The 20804-nt window shown below is 36.7% G+C and overlaps 1 protein-coding gene across 7 annotated transcripts in view; it reads left to right on the top strand.

Annotated features, from left to right (window-relative positions):
* Nucleotides 1-20804, top strand: part of LOC104135121 (diacylglycerol kinase beta) — a 324024-nt gene that overhangs the window by 36077 nt on the left and 267143 nt on the right. For 3 of the 7 annotated variants that reach the window (XM_035903252.1, XM_035903148.1, XM_009648769.2), the window contains exons 3-4: nucleotides 2853-2873; nucleotides 18264-18417. In XM_035903252.1, the coding sequence (XP_035759145.1) occupies nucleotides 2853-2873; nucleotides 18264-18417 (175 nt within the window). Of the gene's footprint in view, nucleotides 1-2852; nucleotides 2874-12511; nucleotides 12530-18263; nucleotides 18418-20804 lie in introns of those variants that run through there. The other 4 variants (XM_035903305.1, XM_035903197.1, XM_035903424.1 and 1 more) reach the window with 2 other exon arrangements.

The raw sequence follows: 20804 nt of genomic DNA, 5'->3' as shown, positions 1-20804 counted from the left end.
CATCATAATTTCTTGTTGACCTGCTTACCTACTTGCCACCTAGAGCTCTTGGGGTTAGTCAATGTGTGGAGAGTGAGGGTGGAAGGTGCATGGAGGGGTCTCAGCCAGACAAGCAGTCAGGGTGCAGCTTGGGTCTGCATGTGGAGCGGGGCAGTGCTCCAGAGTTCCACAGTTTGGATGTGCGTAAAAAGAATAAATGCACATATGCAGAAAGACTAGGAAAACAAAATTTTCCAGGAAGGTTATGACAGTGAATGCATGATACAAGGTACATTCCATGATCTGATCTGCCCCGAGAGGTGAAGCCCCAGTTTTTTGTTTGCAGTCAGATTGCAATCATCTGCCTACTCCAAAGGGTTTTTGCATTTTTGGGAGTAGTGCAGATACTTCTAAGAAGCTTTCTCCAGGGTCCTGATTTCCAGAGGATTTAGGTTTTTCCAACTTAACTCTGTGAACATATCAAAGATACTTCTTGTAACTCTAGTTTAGCAAAAGTCTGGCACAATCAGTATAATTTATGCAGAGATTACAATTGTTTCTATAATTTTAAGGTAGCACCTCTTAGAGGGAAGTAGTGATAGCAGTTTGTGATTAAGGTAGAAAATTGATTCGGAACCTTTATGAAATGGAATAAAAATTATCAGAAACTAAAGCGGCATATAGTGATGACTTTTGCGTAGTGCTTGCTCGTGTTTATAGAATCATAGAATCATTTTGGTTGGAAAAGACCCTTAAGATTGAGTCCAACCATTAATCTAACACTGCCAAGTCCGCCACTAAGCTATGACCCTAAGTGCCACATCTACACCTCTTTTAAATACCTCCAGAGATGGGGACTCAATCACTTTCCTGAACGGCCTATTCCAATGCTTGACAACCCTTTCAGTGAAGAAATTTTTCCTAATATCCAATCTAAACCTCCCCTGGCACAGCCTGAGGCCATTTCCTCTTATCTTATCACTTGCTACTTGGGAAAAAGAGACTGACCCTCACCTCACTACAGCCTCCTTTCAGGTAGCTTTAGAGAGTGATAAGGTCTCCCCTCACCTTCCTTTTCTCCAGACTAAACAAATTCCTTCAGGATACAAGACTTGTTCTCTAGACCCTTCACCAGTTTAATTGCTCTTCTTTGGACATGTTCCAGCACTTCAGTGTTTTTATTATAGTGAGAAGAGGCCCAAAATTGAGCACAGTATTTGACGTACAGCCTCACCAGTGCTGAGTACAGGGGGACAATCGCTTCCCTGCTCCTGCTGGCCACACTATTCCTGATACAAGCCAGGATGCTGTTGGCCTTCTTGGCCACCTGGGCACACTGCTGGCTTATATTCAGCTGGCTGTCAACCAACACCCCCAGGTCCTTTTCCATCAGGCAGTTTTCCAGCCACCCATTCCCAAGCCTGTAGCGTTGCATGGGGTTGTTGTGACCAAAATACAGGACCTGGCACTTGGCCTTGTTGAACCTCATACAATTGGCCTTGGCCCATTGATCCAGCCTGCCCAGATCCCTCTGCAGAGCCTCCCTACTCTCAAACAGATCAATGCTTTCGCTCAACTTGGTTACATCTGCTGACTTACTGAGGGTGCACTGGATCCCCTCATCCAGATAATTGATAAAGATATTAAACAGAACTGGCCCCAATACTGAGCCCTGGGGAACACCACTCGTGACCAGCTGCCAACTGGAATTAATGCCATTCACCGCAACTCTTTGAGCCTGGCCTTCCTTTTTTTTTTTTTACCCTGTGAAGAGTATGCCTGTCCAAGCCATAGGCACTCAGTTTCTCCAGGAGAATGCAGTGTCAAAGGCTTTACTAAAGTCTTGGTAGACAAGATCCACTGCCTTTCCCTCATCCACTGAGTGGGTCACCTTGTCATAGAAGGAGATTAGGTTAATAAGTCAATCAAGTCCTAAACTTTCATAAACCCATGCTGACTGGGCCTGATCACCTGTTTGTCCTGGACATGCTGTGTGATGGCACTCAAGATGATCTGCTCCATGACCTTCCCTGGCACCAAGATCAGACTGACAAGTCTAGTTCCCTGGATCCTCCTTCCAACCCTTCTTGTAGGTGGGTGTCACATTTGCTAACCTCCAGTCAACTGGGACCTCCCCAGTTAGCCAGAATTGCTGATAAATGATGGAAAGTGGCTTGATGAGCACTTCTGCCAGCTCCCTCAATACTCTTGGGTGTATCCCATCCAGCCCCATAGACTTGTGTATGTCTAAGTGGTGTAGCAGGTCACTAACCATTTTCCCTTGGATTAACGGGGCTTCATTCTGTTTCCTTTCTTCTAGCTCAGGGCCCTCAGTACCCTGAGAACAACTGGTCTGACTATTAAAGACTGAGGCAATAAAGGCATTAAGTACCTCAGCCTTTTCCTCATCCTTTATCACTATGTTTCGCCCTGCATCCAACAAAGGATGGAGATTCGCCTTAGTCCTCCTTTTGTTGTTAATGTATTTGTATTTACCATTGCATTCACTTCTGATTAAGTTGTTTAGTTAACAGCTATTCTTGGTAACAAGTAATTTTTTACATTTTTTTAAAGTACACCAGGATGAAGACAAACATTGTATTTACTTTTTTTTTCCCCCTTGGTTATCTGTCATTGCATGGTTAAAAATAAATTGCTTGCACTCTCTAATCAAGACTAGAATGCTGCCTTAGAACCATTTTCTTGACATATGTGCTACTGCAAGAAAATGGGGTATTCTATCTAATGTCTTAAACTTGTTCATCTACATCACTAACCTTTCAACAAAACAGTTCTATTATAAAAACAGAACCTGAGGGTTACGACACTGCACTAATGTATGTGTGTTCTTTCTTTCCTTGCATGCATTACAGAAACAAGATATACTTAATCAAGTAAGTAATTTTAATTTGATTTTTTTTCTTTTGTTATGCATAGGAGCAGTATCTTTTATTTTGTAGGCTTCCATTGAGATGTCACTTAATTAATACTGCATGTGGCTATTCTGTCAGATAATCAACAAATATTTAAGGCTGAGAGCAAAGTGCACTCATTTTCTGCTGGCAGACTTCTTCACTATGTGAATTTCAGTTTTGTCATTCACAGTACATAATTTTGCTAACATTAATTGAGAGGAATATGAAAGATAAGTTAAGAGCAAGTAATTAACTTGTTCCGTACTTGTCACAGAAATTTCTGCTTACTAGTGAGATCTCATAAAGGTTTGTATTATTCTTAAATAGCAGTAGCATATCTCAGAAAAAAAGAATGAAATACTGTTTCTGTAACCATATAATACCATTTATATGTAGCAGGCTTAAAATTGCAGATTTTATAATTTGAATAAGGCTTATAGTGTGCTTTAAGCGATTGTGACTTTACAGCAATTGCAAGAGAAAAATGGTTAAAGAGCTGATCATCAACCTCAAGACTCTACTCCTGAGAAGCTTCAGTAGCCTAAAACCAGGTATAAAAATACAATGAAAAAAAACCCCCAAAACCTAGGGAAGGACTAATCAAATGAACTAGTTTTCTAAATGACCTAGTTATTCTTCCTTTTTGTAGCAAAGAGGTGTTAAAAGCCCTTGCTCTGCTGCTCCGGGAAGAGGCAGCCGGAACATGAGAACAATGAAAAAGTCAAGAGACTGAAAGGATTAGCTTTGTAGGAACCCCTCACTTTCTGGGGTCAAAGGCCGGTTGAGCTTTTGGAGGTGTGTAACTGAGAGCAGTACTCCCTGTTCTAAAAAGGGCTCAGTTTTCTTCAGATGACCAACATTACTTTTTTAGTAAGGCAACAGTGTGACTGCAACGGATCCTGAAAGAGAAGGTATTCAGGTTAAAGCAGCGTGTTTAGGACCATTCTTGAGACTAATCTCATTAGGATTTTTGCCAATAACTTTGCCAAAATAAGCAGATGAATACTAATAGAATCAGCTCACTAAACCAAAGTTGGGAATTGTTGCTAAAGTGGAAAAAAACCTGAATATGGTACTGGAAAAGCTTGATGTTGTTATGGACTATAGTAAATGGAAATGGAATGAAATGCACTCATGCAGAGTACAGTGTGGTGTACCCTGGGACAAGCGGCATTGTTAGAGAAAGAGCTGAGTGTGGTGTGGAACACAAGATGATTGCAAAGCATCCTTGTGATTTGGTCATGTAGAAGAGAAATGTATTACTGGGACATTGTAACAGTATACCTGTGGCGACGGTGGTCTGAAGACAAGACAAGACGTGTATGAAAAGGTAGTGTCTTAGGCCATCTTAGGCCAATTGACGTAAGTGGAAAACCAGTTAAAATTTCAAGCACACAAAAACATGGATTGAAAGAAGGATTTTTTCGCTGTTTCCCTCAGTTAGATTCTTTGATCTGACAGAAGATACTTATTTACAGTAAAGAACTTGCCTTATTATGATATATAAAGTGAAGTATTTCTACTACAGGTAAGGAAGATTTAATTTTCTATAAAAAGGTACTGCAGAAACCACATCTTTCTGCTCTTGACCAAATGATGGGGCAGAGTGAACTCAAATTGGAACTAATTTACAGAAGGGTTAGTAGGATGTGGAGAGATCTATTATGTAGGAGAAGCCCGTCCCTCACATGTAACAAACTGAGGACTAAGAAAGGATGTTGTATCTTTCCAGCTACAAAAGAGAAAAAATTAGCAACTTGTGAGTATCACCAGCAGAAAACTCTACCCTTCAGACACTGGGCACTCAGTGTTTTTCTGGCTCTCTAGGCAGAATTTCTAGGGAAACAGCTTCCTGGATACCTAGAGAGTTGGGAACCCTGCCAGGCAGAGATGCTGGCAGTCTGGCTGTGAGCCTGCTTCCTGTGGGAAGTGTTGAGGGCACCGAGGTGTAGAATGTTTCAGATAGTCAATTTCTGCTGCAAAACTGTTCAGTTTTGAACATTTTCAATGATCTTTAGTGGTCTCTTTGTCTCCTTTCCTCAGTCTGTGCGAACATCTCCCCCTCTTTCATACCTTCGTTCCCTTTTGAATACTTCCCCTTTCTGCCTTAAGATCCTTTTTTTATCTTTTTTTCCTACTTTTTTGCATTGCACGGTATTTTATGTTTGACCTTTATGAGCCTCGTACTGCTTTCATTTACATGTTACCTGTTTAGTACACATTGCTTGTTAATTGGCTAACTCAAGGACTGTGTTCCAGTTCTGATGTGCACTAGATACTGTTTCAAAGTATTTTAAAAGAAAAAGAGTTTACTTTTTGGTTTATTAGGGTACCACCATCACTATTTAGGTAGAAGTTGATAGTGAATTTTAAGCTGTCTTGATATTCAGGCCAGAAGGACCATTTGATTTCAAAGAATATGCTGTTTAAAACTACACCATTTTTAAAGAAAAACAACAAAAAAAAAGTGGCGGGTTGCACTGGTGTCTGTTTTATTTTTAACATATTTTATTTGAAGAGTGACAGACTACCCTGACAACATTTCAGCTCCTCTAACAGCATGAGCAGAGTATAAATATGGTACCAGTTATGGTACTGAGTTATCAAGTATGAAAAATGCTATCCTCGTATTTTCATATTCATTTGAAATATCAGCTAAGTTGGTCTTTTCTTAAAGTGAAATAAGCACAGAAAAAAATTCAGAATGGACACATTTTGTGTACTTCTTGATTTTTATATTGCCATTAATGTGTATTTAAAATTGATGCTGATTTCAGCACATGTATACATACAATGGTGCAATGTTTATTAGGAGTTACAACTATTTATTCTGCTAGTTATTGATGATAGATTTCATAATATATAACTGCTTACTAAGATTTGTTTAACATCAATGGAAAAGTATTTTTCTGGTTTTTTTTTTTTAAATTATTATAATTTTAATCGTATTACCCTCTGCCTTCATTTGATCACTACATGTCTGAAGTAATGTTGCAAAAGAAATAGCAGGGGAGAGGTATTTGGCTAATGAGTATCTGGACTCTGCGAAACAGAAGAGGTAAAGACATTTCCTTAAGAGAACAGCATTTCATGTTGAAATTCTGTTTAGTTTATAACAGTGAGAATTCTGAAACCATCAAATGAGTGCCGTGTTGGTTCTATAGTGATTTTTGGTTTTGTAACAGGTAATAAAGGACTGTAGTGCTAAAGCGCACAGGGATTTTTTAGGGATTCATTAATTTTCCTGGTTTATTTGATTTTAGTCTGAAGTATGCAACCTACGCCATTTTTTCTATCTTTTGTAGCAATTGTAATTTTCAGATGACCAAGTCTGCTGGGACAGAATGCAACCTATCTACTCTTCACTTTTTTTAGAGTGTAATAAATTATGTATATTTTTTCTAACGTTCTTCATTGGTAATATGTGTAGAATAAAACCTGGGTGATAATCTGCTACAAGATCTTTCTAAAAGTATGTGCTTTAGCACTCTTTATTCTTAAAAAAATCCTACCGTTGTGTAGTGAATATACCATATTTAGTAAATTTATGTATTATACATATATTTATGTGTGTAGTACATATGGATAAACATACTTACACACATATAATCATGTACTAAATAAAACCTGCTGGTAGTAAGGTTTTATTTTTTTCTTACCCAGATATAAGACTGGGATGACACTGCAGCAGCTGGTGAATACATTCCAGATTTATTTTAGTAATTAGCATCAGTTTATTTTAATGACATGAGAATGTAGTACAAGGTTATGCTTACAAATCTAGTTATTGCACAAAAATTGAGTCTTCCTATTTCCTTTTCAGATGTTTAGTTGAGTTTACTTCTTTGAAGAGACATGCTAGCTGCTCTCAAATATTGCAAAGTAATTTTTTTCTGATAGGAGACATAAATGGAAAATTTTGGCGGTTATATATGTCTGTAGTATTGATAATATCCAAATATTATTTGGCTGTATGGACTATTTGGTAGGAATGGCCTGTGAGAGCATGTGATTTTTTTTTCTTTAAATTTTTTTATTTTCTGTAAGCTTTCATCTCAGGAGATCAGAATTTGGATGCTGCTTTACCTAAGAAATAATTTTATTTGGTTACAAGAACTTTGAAAATTAATTATGTAAAAAATGTGTTAAATCAAATGCTTAGATCAGAAAATGCTGAGGACTTTCAATTTAAACCAAACTTTACCCTAATGCACAAAAAGCAATCTCCATGAGGAATTCCAAATTTAATTTTAATTTCTGCCATACAAACATTAGAAATAAATATTAAACACCAAGACCATGTGCATTCTCACGTAATTCATGGTTTCTAGCTTATTAACCCTCTCTATATGTTCTCTGCTTTTTCCCCCCGCGTATTTTGTCAAAAGTCAGGTTTTGAAACATTGTCAGAATCAATGAATCTTCAAAACTTGGACTTTCACTGGGGATGCTTTAGCATTGCTTTTGACAGCTTATCATGTAATTGTCACTAATGCACTAGCATTAATGTGTGCGATTGTTGTCATAGCGTTATGTGTCAATCAAGGCCCTGTAATATCTACTCCTTTTTCAACAGCTCATTTTTCAGATATTGGATCAATACAAATTATTTAAAAAGAAATGATCAATTAAGGGGACCTACCACAAATAAAAATAACCCAGAGCTATTACTGTCAGTAGATTAAAGCTGATTATACTCTGCATTTTTGGCACCATTTGGAGATCAGGCAACATAATTTAAAAAGTAATTAATTGAAAATTACATTTCAACATAATTCTCTTTCCATTATCTCTCAAATGTGCTCTTTAGTAAGTGAAAACTATATTTCATGGAGGTCTGCTGAAATGAATTATTTCCCTCCCCCCCCTTACATTCTTTTTTTTTCCCTTAAACCGACAAAACCAATGGCTTATGTTGAAGTATTTTGTACAAATTTAAAAAAAAGAAAAAAACACAAAGAAAATGTGGTATTATAAAAGCATTTATGGGTGGAGATTAATTCCAAACACTAGATCATGCCTTGTTCCCATTTATGTGACCAATGTGGTGGGGAGGAATAAAAGGAGTTGTTATTCTACCCCTCCCTGTCCTGACCCATCTGGAATGGCAACTCTTTTCTTAAGAGGTGATTAATAAGTTGCTTTTTTGCGTCTTGTGAGGAGAAAGAAAGTGGAGTGATACAGCTTCTCTTCCTTCCTTCTACATGTCATCCAGCAGAACTGGTTGTTGTATTTACACCAGCTAGGAGAATACAGGAGGCAGTTAAACCTCTTCTATTGCAGTTTCGTGATAGGGTAGATCTTGTGTCAAAAGCTGCCATTTTTTTCTGAATAAATTATTTGTTCTCTTCAAATGTCTTAATATGGTAGGATTTAAAATATTACATGGCATAGTTAAAACTTCTGAATAGTTTTCTTTATAATACAGTAACAAATGCAAAATTTGCTTTACTTGTATATATCCTATTTTTCACCGAGAAACCATGTTTTGTGTATTCTCAGTATCAGGTTATACTGAGTTGTGATGTCTATGCCATGTAGAGTTCTGTGTGTGGTGGCACAGAACATACTCATAAATACATACATCTGCATAATATGCACACTTCGATTTTTCTTGATGTTATATTTCTGTGTACCATCGGTAAAAGCAGGAGAGCAAATTACAAAATTGCACAGCTTAACTGCAGTAGGAGAAAGGAAGTCAAATACTCACAGTATCATATTTCTTTTTTTCCTCACTAGTTCCCCATTTCTCCCCACACACCCCACCGCATGCATCAGTTCTGCTCTGTGAGGTGGAGGAACAAGGGATGAGTTCCCACAGCTGGCTTGCCTTGCCTTACCTGTAATCACATTCATAGTTAGGGACACCCCAGCCTGAAATGCATAATTTAAGGGATATTAACTTCTGCATACCACAGGGGGGAAAAAGCTTAATTGGTGTGGGGGATCCAATAGCTGTATGAGTGCTTCATATATTGTAAGAAATAAGAGGCCAGTGAAAACTGCTGGCAGTGTGTCAAATTGTTGGCTTATGTTTTCCTGTGTCTTCTTGCTTATGATTCCTATGGGTCCCATGTGCATATTTCCGCAGCTCCCATCAATGCAGATTTTCACTAGAAAACAGATAAATTGTGGGAAATCTTGTGACGTTATCAATTTTAAGAAAGTAGAAAGCAACATTGTTGTATATGACCAGTCACCTGAGATCAGTCCTATTTAGCCTGTAGTGGAGTATGAGCAGAATATTGTACCTTTGCTCTGGATTGTGGAAGGACAGGTTTCTGTTCTCTGCAAAGAGTCTGGAATTCACAGAGGTGATCCTGTGCTTTCAGTTAGGCAGGATAGATCTTCTAAAGCAGATTTTATGACCTGCTAACCTGGCAATGCAGACAGAGTTCAGCCTCCTTCTTTTGGATGCCATACAAGATGCTAGAAGCCATTCTGCTGTCTGGGCAGAATCAGGTTTTTAAGGCTCCTCCATAACCCGTTGTAGCCATAATCAGAAAATCAGAGAGCAGAGCAGTCCCTGTATTTTCAGCTGAGTATTGGTCTATAAATGTCTGATACAAAATTAGAAAACACCTGAAATTGTTATTTTCCCAAGCGTGGTCATAGCTGCTGCTTGGAAATCAGTCCTTGAGTTCCTGTTTTTTCTGGGACTTAGAGACTCAATCTCTATGAACTAGCACTAAATTAGTATAATGTATTTATCAGTGAATGTTTGAGAAGAAACAGAACTCTTATAATAGTAACGTGAGATTTTTTTTTAAGGATATTAAGCATAGAGTGACCTCCATTTCTTTTTCCCTGGAGTCCCACATATTCTGGGATACAAAAGGAACTGAAGAGTGGGAAGTAAGAGCTCTGCTTTATGCCATTGGTGTAGAGTAGAAAGAGAAGTAAGATACATACATGCTCTAGTGGTATTAGTAGGGTAAAAAGCTTCTCATCACATACCTATGAGATACATGGGGTGACTGCAAAGAAATGTGCAGTCATGATAGCACTATAGAAAGCAATGGTCATTTTATTGTGAGTTTTGTAGTATTCTGTGCAGTGACAGAAGAATAAAATTCCAGATTACTTTGTCAACTGAGATTAAAGAAGGATTTTTAATACCTATAAAAATACCAAACTAGTTTTAATATTTTTAAGTTTGTTTCTTCAGAGTTGAGTATTCTTACATGAATCAGTATCATCCTGGACATTCTCTTGAAAAATGTAGTTTATCCTGAAAAACATGATTTATTTATCTTGTCAGTTGCCAGGACTCTAATCTACTGGTGACTTTTAGCTCTGCAGTCAAGATTCCTTAGTAACATTTTTTTCTAGTTCAATGATCATCATTTGTTTGTATGTGTCTTTTTATGTCTGCTTTTACTGTTCCGTCATAGGATTTCCTGTGGTATGTTGAAAAGGGTACGCTAGTGATCAGATTCCTGAGGCGAAGAAGGAGAATAAAAGCCCAGGTTAAAGAATTTTCTACAGAATTGGCTTTTTAATCGTATTATGACAGAAAAAGAGGAAGGCATCTCGGAATGCTTGGCCAAAGCCATTAAGGAGTTTTCCAAGAGCTTTTAGCAGCTGGGGAAGAGGGAAATATAGCTCTTCTTATAGAGGGACTTTCTTTTAGCTCTTACTACAGTTCTTCTACCGAGTGCAGATTATTCCTTATAACTCAAAAAACCCCTCCTCGGCTGCCCCGTTACCATTTTCCTTAATAGTGTCTGGCAGCTACTGCAAGTCAGTTGCCTTTAGATGCAGTTGAAATATCTCAAAGAGTCCAAATCTGGGGTCTGTAGCTCATTTCCAGCCTTCCTTCCTACCCCTTACACACTTACCCAGTGATGCCTCCTTGCCTGCTGCCAGAATGGAGGAAAAGAATTAGGGAGCAGAGATAAAGTGGGGACAGAGGTGCTACCAAGTTTGGAAAAAGGATTGATGGACATTGCTGTTTCCCCACGGGCCTGCCTGGCTTAGATGTTACCTCCCCACATACTCTAGTCTGTCCTTAAGTGGCATCGTCTCTCTCTCCATAATTTTAGTTTAGATGAAATAGGTGCTATACGGTATTACCTTTTGCAGTTGCCACTTCGTATATCCATATAGATAGTGTTTTAGTTTTATATTCTTATATTTTACAATACTTACCAGACATTGTTACTGAGTTCCTTGCGTAATGGGTTTTTATTATATTATTCCAAGAATATTATTATGAGGTAATTTTTGGCCTAATTATTTCTGTTTTATCCTGGTTCTTAATGGGCTATTACTTTCTTCAAAGCAATGGGAGTTGGCAGAGCAAATCCTAATTTATTTTTTTTTTATAATATATAGCTTACTTGTGAAGGATGCCATAAGCTTCAGAAAAATTTCCACCACAACACATACCCCATGGTTGGGTATGGGCTCTTTAACAAGATGAATTTGGCTGAAACTTAAGGTCTGGGCAAATCTGTTTGTATTTGCTTAGTCAGGCATTGTAACAGGAATGTTCTCGTAGTGCTTGGAAATAAGACAGATCGGTCTGTCTTGTTTCACTGTTGTAAAAACTGCATCTGCTATTCTTAAACATAAGAAAGTAGTAGTGAGTTATTTGCACTGAATTTGAACTTTTTGTATGTAAACTGTTCATGACATTAACATTAAAAGAAACCTGTTAAGTGTTTTGAACTAATGCATATTTGCCAAAATTTAATTGTAAAATACATACAACATGTGAGATGACATGTTATAGTCCCAGAAGCACTGGATGATCTCTCTGAACGATCTATAATTGCTGTTTGTTGTTTCCTTTAATAAATAATACTGTATATAATAGTATGTATACATGAATATTTATATATATGCAATACATAAATCTGTTCTGTTTCTTTTAGCATAGGCTTAGAGCCAAAATGGGTTACTTCCACTTTGAGTGAAGTTAGCATCCAACTCTGGTACTGCAATTTAAGAAAGAAAAGAAATCAAAAAGTTGCCTCAGCCATTTTATATAAAATTTACCTAAGCACCTTAGATTTTTCCATGTGTCTAAAAGTACCAGAAGTACTGCCGTAACAGCTGAAGCATTTTGATATCTGTTTTGAAACATCTCCCTGACTAGTCTGATCTCTTTAACATATTCAGATTACCTCCTCGTTCAAAGGATTATGTCAGTAATTTGTTTAGTAACAATTCTACAAGTAAATATTTAATCATTTTGTTGGCATAGACATACAGAAACCTCTCTTCCTCTCAGTGAATCTTCAGTTCTTTTCTGATATTTGGATACCCTCTAGAGAAAGAGATACAAACTTGAATTTCCCTAGGCAAAGAAGGGAATTCAGCCAAGGTAACTCCCACTGGAGAGGTGTCTTTACCAGGAGCCTTTTTTCCCAAAAGGTGTGAAAATATGTCACTTTCTCTGTGCTTCCAGAAGGAAATGGTGGCCTGCACTGCACTTGGTGCACTGTTCCTTTTTTTTTTTTTTTTTTTTTTTTAGGGCTTGGGTTTTGGTTTTTTTTCTGAACGTGTATAGTGAGATATGATAACACAGGTTTGTGTACCCTAATTGTTTTAGGTGTGAGACAAATAATGACATATTCAATCCCGTGAAGGCTGTAACATTTTTGTTCATGTTCAGAAAGAATTCTGTGGACACCTTAGGAAAAAGTAAAAAAACTGAAGGGTTTATCAAGTATAAGTGCTTTATGGATTAGTAGCACCTGAGAGTCCTTTAAGATCCCAGTATCAATAAGGACATCAATATAATACTGATGTCCAGCTTTAGGCATCTTCGGTCCTTTTCTGAACTGACCCATATTGTTCTCATTAGACTGTAATTAGCTGCTTGGTTTTACAATTATGAAATTGAGTAGGAGGTTTCTTAGGCATAAAAGACTCCTTAGGATGCCTTTCTCTGTAATCTGCTGGGTTACATAGTTGGATGCAGTGAGGCAAATCCAGAACCTTCTTGCTGTGCTCAGTCAGTCCTTTAGAACTCATTATAAACTTTGTTCTGTTTCTTCTTTTTCAGTTTATTGTGTGGATCTGATTTACGGAAAAAGAATACTTACAGATTAAATTCTTCTTGGCAGTTCAGTGCTGGGATTGAAATTTTGTGGATGGTTAATTAAATGTTATGGATTGTCTCTGACAATTTATAATGTAAAAAAGATGCATATTTTTAATTTTCCTCTGCACTGAGTCATAGTGAGTCCAGTTTCATGTTTGCTTTCAGAAAAGCTAAAAAAATGTTTAATGGTTGATGCATTTTATTTGCTAAAAAGAATTTGAAAGTTAAAACTTCGGTTTTGCTTCTGCCTTCTGCCCTTTCTCCTTTCCTGTTCTCCAAGGTGGATATATACCTTGTTTTTGAATTTCAGGTAATTAGAAACATTGATAATATCTATAAATGGGAAATAATAATAACAAGAATGTCTTCTAAAAACAGTAGTAAAATTAATTTTATTTGGATATTATGGATTAAATTGGCTGAAAACTTGATGGTGTTTTTGAATGTGTACTTCTCTGGGCTTATATCAAAATGTTTCATTCCCAAATGAGTTTTTATTATGCAATAATATAGAAGATTATAAAGATTTAAAAAGTCTTATTTTGTAAAGTTTATTTTTGTAAGATATGAGAAAAGGAGTTCCAGTAAACTTGGTAAATCAGTTGTTTAACATATAAAAAAAGGAATCCACTTATATATGATTAATATAAAACCACCTGCCTCTCTGTGACCTACAGGCAAGGCATTTGGTGCCTTTTTTATTTGAATCAAAGCTGAAACAGAACAGATTTTTATTCTTTCTTTTTTCCCCCTTCTCTCCTCCGAAGATTTAGGACAAATGATTTGGAAGTTCTTTCATGTTCCCCTGAGTAACTATTGGCTGCTTCAACCATGTCATTATATATCTCCCAGTTATGTTGAAAATTTTCCTGTGATCCCTAAACTTGTGATCATAATCTCCCTATGCCCTGATAGTCTCTTGTGAAATGGAATGAATTAATTCATGTGCCAGGTTAATTGTAGTCAGTTTGGTACATCCTCTCACGCTCTTATCCCCTCGCTTGGGAAATGCCATGGAAAATGCCTTCTGAAATGCTAAATCCTTCTTTCTCTGGTTAATTTGAATTCAACTGGAGCTTCTGGAAGCTAAGCAACTGTTGAAAATTAAGCAGTTAGCCTGCATACTTAAGAAAACAACATCCACCATTATGGCTTATATATTATTCTGATATTATTGTTCTGAACTGTTTAATTAATGCTTGCAAATTCATTAACAGAAATAAATTATTTTCAAACCATACCAAAATTTATTGATCTTTTAATCTGAGAAATTCAGATACAACTCAGATTTAAAAGGAAGATATTGTGGTTTGCATAGCAAATATGATCCATGGTTACTGTGGAAGATTAATGTCCTCTGCTTTCATTTTTTTTGTCTTTTTGGTTACCAAAACATTGTGTGGTTCCTTTGAAAAGTAGCTGGGGGTGGGGGGAAATGCTAGTAATTAGAGGAAGGGTAGTTACTTACCGAAGCATGAACGGTAAAGTTCCATGAGGAAAAAAATAAAAATACTATATAATTGCAGAATAGAGAAATGCTCATAATATTGTGTGTTGTTCTCTCTTCTATGAAAGTTATTTTAAATTAAGCTGAGCTAATGTTTTGCATCTTTAAGTGTTCCGTTCTAAATGAACCATACTCAGTACTAAAACCTCTACTTGGTGATAACATTCTTAACACCTATAAGTCTTCTACAGTTGTCCTCACAGGATTATTTTTAAGAAAATATTCCATTTTTTTACAAATATGTAATGGTTTATGTATATTATAGTGAGAGAGAGAGATTATAGAGAAAGCACTGGAAGTAAAGTGAGTGTTTTTTGAAAGCTCACCCCTTTTTCATTGGAAAGCTAGATGGATAATTTAAACTGCTCCTAGATCTGCTATAGTCTAGCTCAGTTTTGCTATTTACTGTATAAACATTTAAAAACCCCCCACATTTCCAGAAATGACTGGATTACTCAGTTCTAATAGGATAATCTACACCAAGTATGTTAGGTCGTCTTGAAAATATTTCTCAGCTTTGGAGTATTAGAATCACGGATTTTGTGGGGTTTTTTTTCATGCAGGCAAGAACCTAATCGCAGGGCTGTATGCATAGATCTCCTTTAGGCAGGACTGTTGGTGCACATTTGTTTGATACAGCATGTGGTTTTGCATCTGCATTTTGGGCTGTTATGAACATTTCTGATGTGTATTCAAGGTACTGACCAGCTCCTAACTAAATTTCAGCATAATTTGAAAGCTTTTGGGTATGCAACGACTGAACTCTGGTTGTATGAATGTTGCTGCTTCCCTGGGGGAATACAGGTCACAGAGCATGTGAGAGGAGAGGATAAAGCACTTGCAGCTGAAGAAATCTGAATGTAGAACAACCTTATAGAACAACCACCCACTTTCTTTTTTCCTTTGCTGAGCACCTTAGTCAGTGGCAGTCAAGGTGTCAAATGTAATAAATGGACATGGCAGCAAATCATGTATTACTTCAATATCTGTTGTGTTTCCTGGCCAGAAAATATAAGGCAGTTTAGAACAATTGCTTTGGAGGACACTGGGGTAAATGATAACCTGACCATCTTTAGAAAATACTGAAAACTTCAAACCTATTTGAGAAAGAGTCTTCAGGAAGAAAGAAACACATAAGTTTAACTTAATTTATTAATTCACATCTCTACCTAGGCATAATTCTGAGCCTGTGCATGGAAAAAAAAAAAAGTAGCATTAGGGATTTAGTTGTTGCTGGCACCTTGGGGGACCAGTATCACTGAGGCAGCAGTTTACAAATCTAAGATAGCTGTAAACTCAAGGAATATTTTTGGCAGTATATACATAAAATCCACAGACAAGGTAAATATAAAAAGCTTTATGTAATAGATACTTTATATGTCCATACAAAAACCTTAACTTAAATGGGTTTATAATTTGTTTTTCTGTTTTCCTTTTTCACTTGGTTATTCCTCTTTGTGTGTAATTTAGTGAAATAGCTAAGACACGTTTCATTAATGAACAGTCTAACAAAGGAATTTCACATTATTAAAGTCAGTTGATTTAGTGATTAATGTATTTGTTATGCTTGCAGATAAAAAATATATATGGTGTAAACTAATGACTGGTTTACTTGGATGCTTATACAAATCCTTTTGCTATTGTGGTTTCATAGTTTATAACCAGTGAATTAAATGTCAGTGACTTTAATATTGAGGAAAACCATAAAGGTTGTAGCATGAGTAAAACAGCGTATGATTTGCCAAGGTAGAAGAGTAGCTGAAACTATATGATGAGACAAAGACAGTTAGTCCATGTCCAAGTTGATTATTTCCATTTTATGCCCAGCTTGAGCCTTGTGGAGGCAATTTTTTTTTCAATGTCTGCTATTTTTGTGTTCAGTAAGTAAGAGGTAAATCGATAGGTAAAGGGTAAATTGATTTCATTGAACTTTCTTTCTCGGATGAGGTGTTCTGGATTAGAGGCTCAGCATAGATGCCCTCTTGCCAAGTTTGCATTCCTAATAGTAATGACTTGCACAAGATCAGACAAATTTTGCAGTCTGCATTGCTGGTCCCTAGCAAGGACAGTGATACACATTTAAAACATTACCCTGGGTTAGTTAGGTCTTGACCTTAATGGAAAACACCTTATTTCATGTGGACATAAATTTTCTACATCTCATAAATAGTAAAAAAAAAAAAAAAAAAAAAAAAAGGGGGGGAGAGAAATCTCTGCTCCAAAGTGTTGAAATGATATTAAAGTCGTTGTAAAATTATTTATACTGTGACTCAGATTCCAAAGTCACTGAGGCACTTTGAAAAATTAGTTTTAGTTTTCTTTTTCTGGCACTGTTTCAAACTGATTTCTTGCTAGCCTTTTCCCTCCTAACACTGCATTCACTGTACTGAACTAAAGGAGTTGCACTAGGGTTTTCTGTGGAGATATGGAGTCTTCCTGAAGTATGGGGAAATGTCTCCAAGTCAATTTGGTGGTACAATGTGGCTTTATCCCTTAGATATTTAATGGTGAAAAGTTGCTGTCCTGTTTGATATAGGAACGAAGACAGCAACACTATGTTTTACAGGTTTATGAGCTATTTTAAAATCATATATGTAACTGAGTAGCATCATTGATAAGTATGCAGTTGTGTCACAGTTTTTTCTGAGATAAAACTGAAATTGTCTTAAGCTGTCTTGATATATTTCAGGACACCTTTATCTTCAGGGGTTCTATATTAGCAGGATGAAATGGGATCATAATGCTTTACATTGCTGTGATCTCATTGCAGCCTACACCTTCCTCAAGGGGGGAAGCAGAGCAGGAGATGCTGATCTCCTCTCTCTGGTGACCAGTGACAGGGCACAAGGGAATGGAATGGACCTGAGTCAGGGGAAGTTCAGGTTGGACATCAGGAAAAAGTTCTTCTTTGAGAGGGCAGTTGGTCACTGGAACAGGCTCCTCAGGGAAATGGCCATGGCACCAAGCCTGTCAGAGTTCAAGGAGCATCTGGACGATGCTCATACTCATCTGGTTTAGTTTTAGGTAGTCCTGAGAGGAACAGAGGGTTGGACTTGATGATCCCTATGGGTGCCTTCCAACTTGAGATGTTCTGTGACTATATGATTCATTGTATTACTTAAGACAGACAATGCTGTCTGACCAGGAGAAATCATCAGTGAAGTTTCATTAATCAGCTCTTACCTTGCTGGCAAAAGCAAAACCATATTAAATTAAATGACACATGTTTCCGATCAACAACTTTTTTTTTCCCCAGTAAATAATGTTGCGTGTATTAGCACTCTCATTTGACTCTTAGAATCTATTTAAGACAGGGTGATTAATTTCTCTGTAACAAATACCAGCAAAAAGTGTTGCCACCTAGGAAAAGGCAGGAGGCCTTCAATTCCCTGAATTAGGCATCCAAAAAACCCCTGCTTGTTGTCTGCCTAATTATGGGAAAAGCTAAGACTTGCTCCGTAGGTGCCCTTGGTTGCAGTTTTGTATGCGCTATTAAGCCATATTCTAATCAAGAAACTAGAGAGCATGGAACTTAAATTCCAGGGCCCTGATAAAAGTGCTCTGAATTTACTCTGGGCTGTCTTACACTGTGCTCTGGGCTGTCGTAGCAATACTGTGAGTTTTCAAAGTAATACTTAATTCAATAATCAGTCACTTTCAAGAATAGGTACACCAGGCTGTATCTTCAGAAATCAGTATTTTCAAAGACAGTCTAAAGTTTTTGTTAACAGAATATTATTTGATGGATTAGTATGATAGTTTTTGCAAAATATTTTTTTCTTTTTCTTTTCCCCCCTCACTCTAGACAATTGATTTAGAGGGGTTCAAGCTGTTCATGAAGACTTTTCTGGAGGCAGAGTTACCAGATGATTTCATTGAGCATCTTTTTACATCATTTAGCAACAAAATCTCTCACTGCAGCCCGTTAATAAAAAACAAACCCCAGCACCTTTCTGGAGGTAAGTAATAAAATCACAGTAATACAAGACCTGAAGGTTCCCTCCTCCTGCTACTTTACTTCTAGTAGCTATAAATATGTGGAATTCTAAACTATATTTATTTCTCTTCTTTTTGTTCTGATATTTTTGAAATTGGAGAAACTAACTCAATCGTGAACAAGAAATACCATGAAAACAAATGGAAATTAAATGGTTTCATCTTTTTCATTCACAATAATGATGCAGCTGAGACACCAAGTGGACAGTCTTTGTCATGTTAATGCTAATCAGATTGCTATGGTTACATGAGCTTGCTGCCTATTCTACTGTATAAACATTTAGAAGCCTTCAGAGCTTTGTGCAGGAGGCTCCTGCTGGTGCTCTACAGATTCTGTGCCCAGTTACTGCTGTTTCTCTTAATTTTCTAGGTGTGATGCAGCTATTAGTAATCCTACATACTTATCAGCTACTGATATTTGAAATCTCCTATAAATGTTAGCAGTATTTCTTTTCCCAATGTAAGGATCTTCTTTAATGCATTTTGATATTTTCATGCTAAACTGAATATTTTTTAATAAAAGTGATTTTGAGTTTGGAGGACATAATATGTTAAAATTCTTCCAAGCAGAATAGTGTTAAAAACTGTCAACTTACAAAATTACATAAAACTTTCAAAGAAAATTTGTAGAAGAAACTTAAGGTTACCTTTCTAACTTGAAATACTTGATTTAGCACTTTAGCAATTTGGGATCAAAATCCAGTAGCTAAAAGCACAAGCTTGACTAATGAAATAAATTGCATGTTTTGAACAGCTGGGATAATCAAGCACTTAGAGCAAGGTACCAAGTTGTTTGATGGGTACTTAATCACCTGAATTCTTTATATGAAGATTAGGTGTCTTCAAATTTCACCTCATCCAGAAGTTGTGAATTTGGTACAAGTGCTACTAGCTGAAGTATTAGCTTTTCTTGCAGATGCCAAGCACTAGATTTCCATAGATGCCTCAGTGTACAATTCTGATTTTAGGCTTTCAGATGCCACCCATTGAGTCTGACCTGTTTTTTCATTTTAGTGTGTGCTTTCTCAACTATGTTAAATAGATGGGTCTCAGTATTTTTCTTTATTTAAGTTTACAGTATCTGTTATTTCCACTTAGCTTTATATTTCCTGTCAAAAACCACCAACCAACCAACCAAACCAAAAAGCCCACATTACATTATCATCTTCTATTACATTATATTGTATATATATAATAGTCATGAACTGTATTTAACCAAAAAAACATTTTTCTGCTAGCAAAGCTTGCTTACCACATCAAGGATATGATTCTTCATATATTTTTTCTTTTTCATTTGAATTGAATTCTTCAGGTATCTTTTTTTAATCCTTTCTAATTGGAACTGCCATGGACACATCTCCTTCCACAAGTATCTGCTGTGTAGACAGTATGTTTCCAACTTCTTGGGCTTTTGTTGTTAGTTAGACTGGTTCCATGTGCAGAGCAGTAGGCTTAGTAGACTATGGTGTAATCATTTGTGTGGAGTATTCGGAACCTTCTATTGCTAATTACAGCTTTGACAATGACTTACTCATGGGTTTGGGCAAGTAATTTAGACCAGTGGTTCAGTCCCCTGCCCTTAAAGATGCTTTGCAACAGAATCGCTAAGGGCATGTCTAAATGAATGCTTTACTGTATGCTGCAGGGTATATTTTCTATGTCATGAATTTTCAGCATTGCATTGTTTTCAACTATGGGTATAGATTCTGTTGCCTATAAAGTCTCAGCAGCAAAATTTCATTTCCACTTCCATTACTTTTAATTTTTCATTGAAGTTTTTGTCATGTTTTCATCAATGAGTAGCATCAGCAATAAACTGGCACTGTACCAGCCACCAAAATTTGTAATCTTTTACACTTAACACTTTTTGCCTGATAACTCCAATAGCAGCTGCCATTTAGTGGTGCATATTTTATTATGCTGTGTTTTTACATATGTTGTCTGACTACTGTTATTTCAAAAAATCATCTTTTACAATTCTGGTGGTGTATTTCTATAGTTTTAACACTTCATATGTAGAAATGATAACAGCTGGGTTTAGGTCATTGCCAGATTTACAGCTAAATTCTGCCCGGTGTAGGCCATACTCAGCTTTCTTCACTTTCACTGTAATTCTCTGTGATAGAATTTATTCTTATGTGTGGTAAAATACTACTACTACTACTACTACTACTGTTATTATTACTGTTGTTGTTTTAAACTGTATGCTAAGTTTCTTACTTTAATGCTACCTCCTAACATTTTTTTCTCCTTCACTCACTTTTCCCAGTTTGTAGTTGATTTTCATCTTTCTTTGTTAGTAAGGACTTTAGAAATAATGTAATGTGAGACCAGTTTAGTAGTCTTCCAT

The sequence above is a fragment of the Egretta garzetta genome, unplaced genomic scaffold (genome assembly GCF_000687185.1).
Source record: "Egretta garzetta isolate BGI_Z169 unplaced genomic scaffold, ASM68718v1 scaffold210, whole genome shotgun sequence".
Lineage (NCBI taxonomy): Eukaryota > Metazoa > Chordata > Aves > Pelecaniformes > Ardeidae > Egretta > Egretta garzetta.
This window is presented reverse-complemented; position numbering and strand designations above follow the sequence as displayed.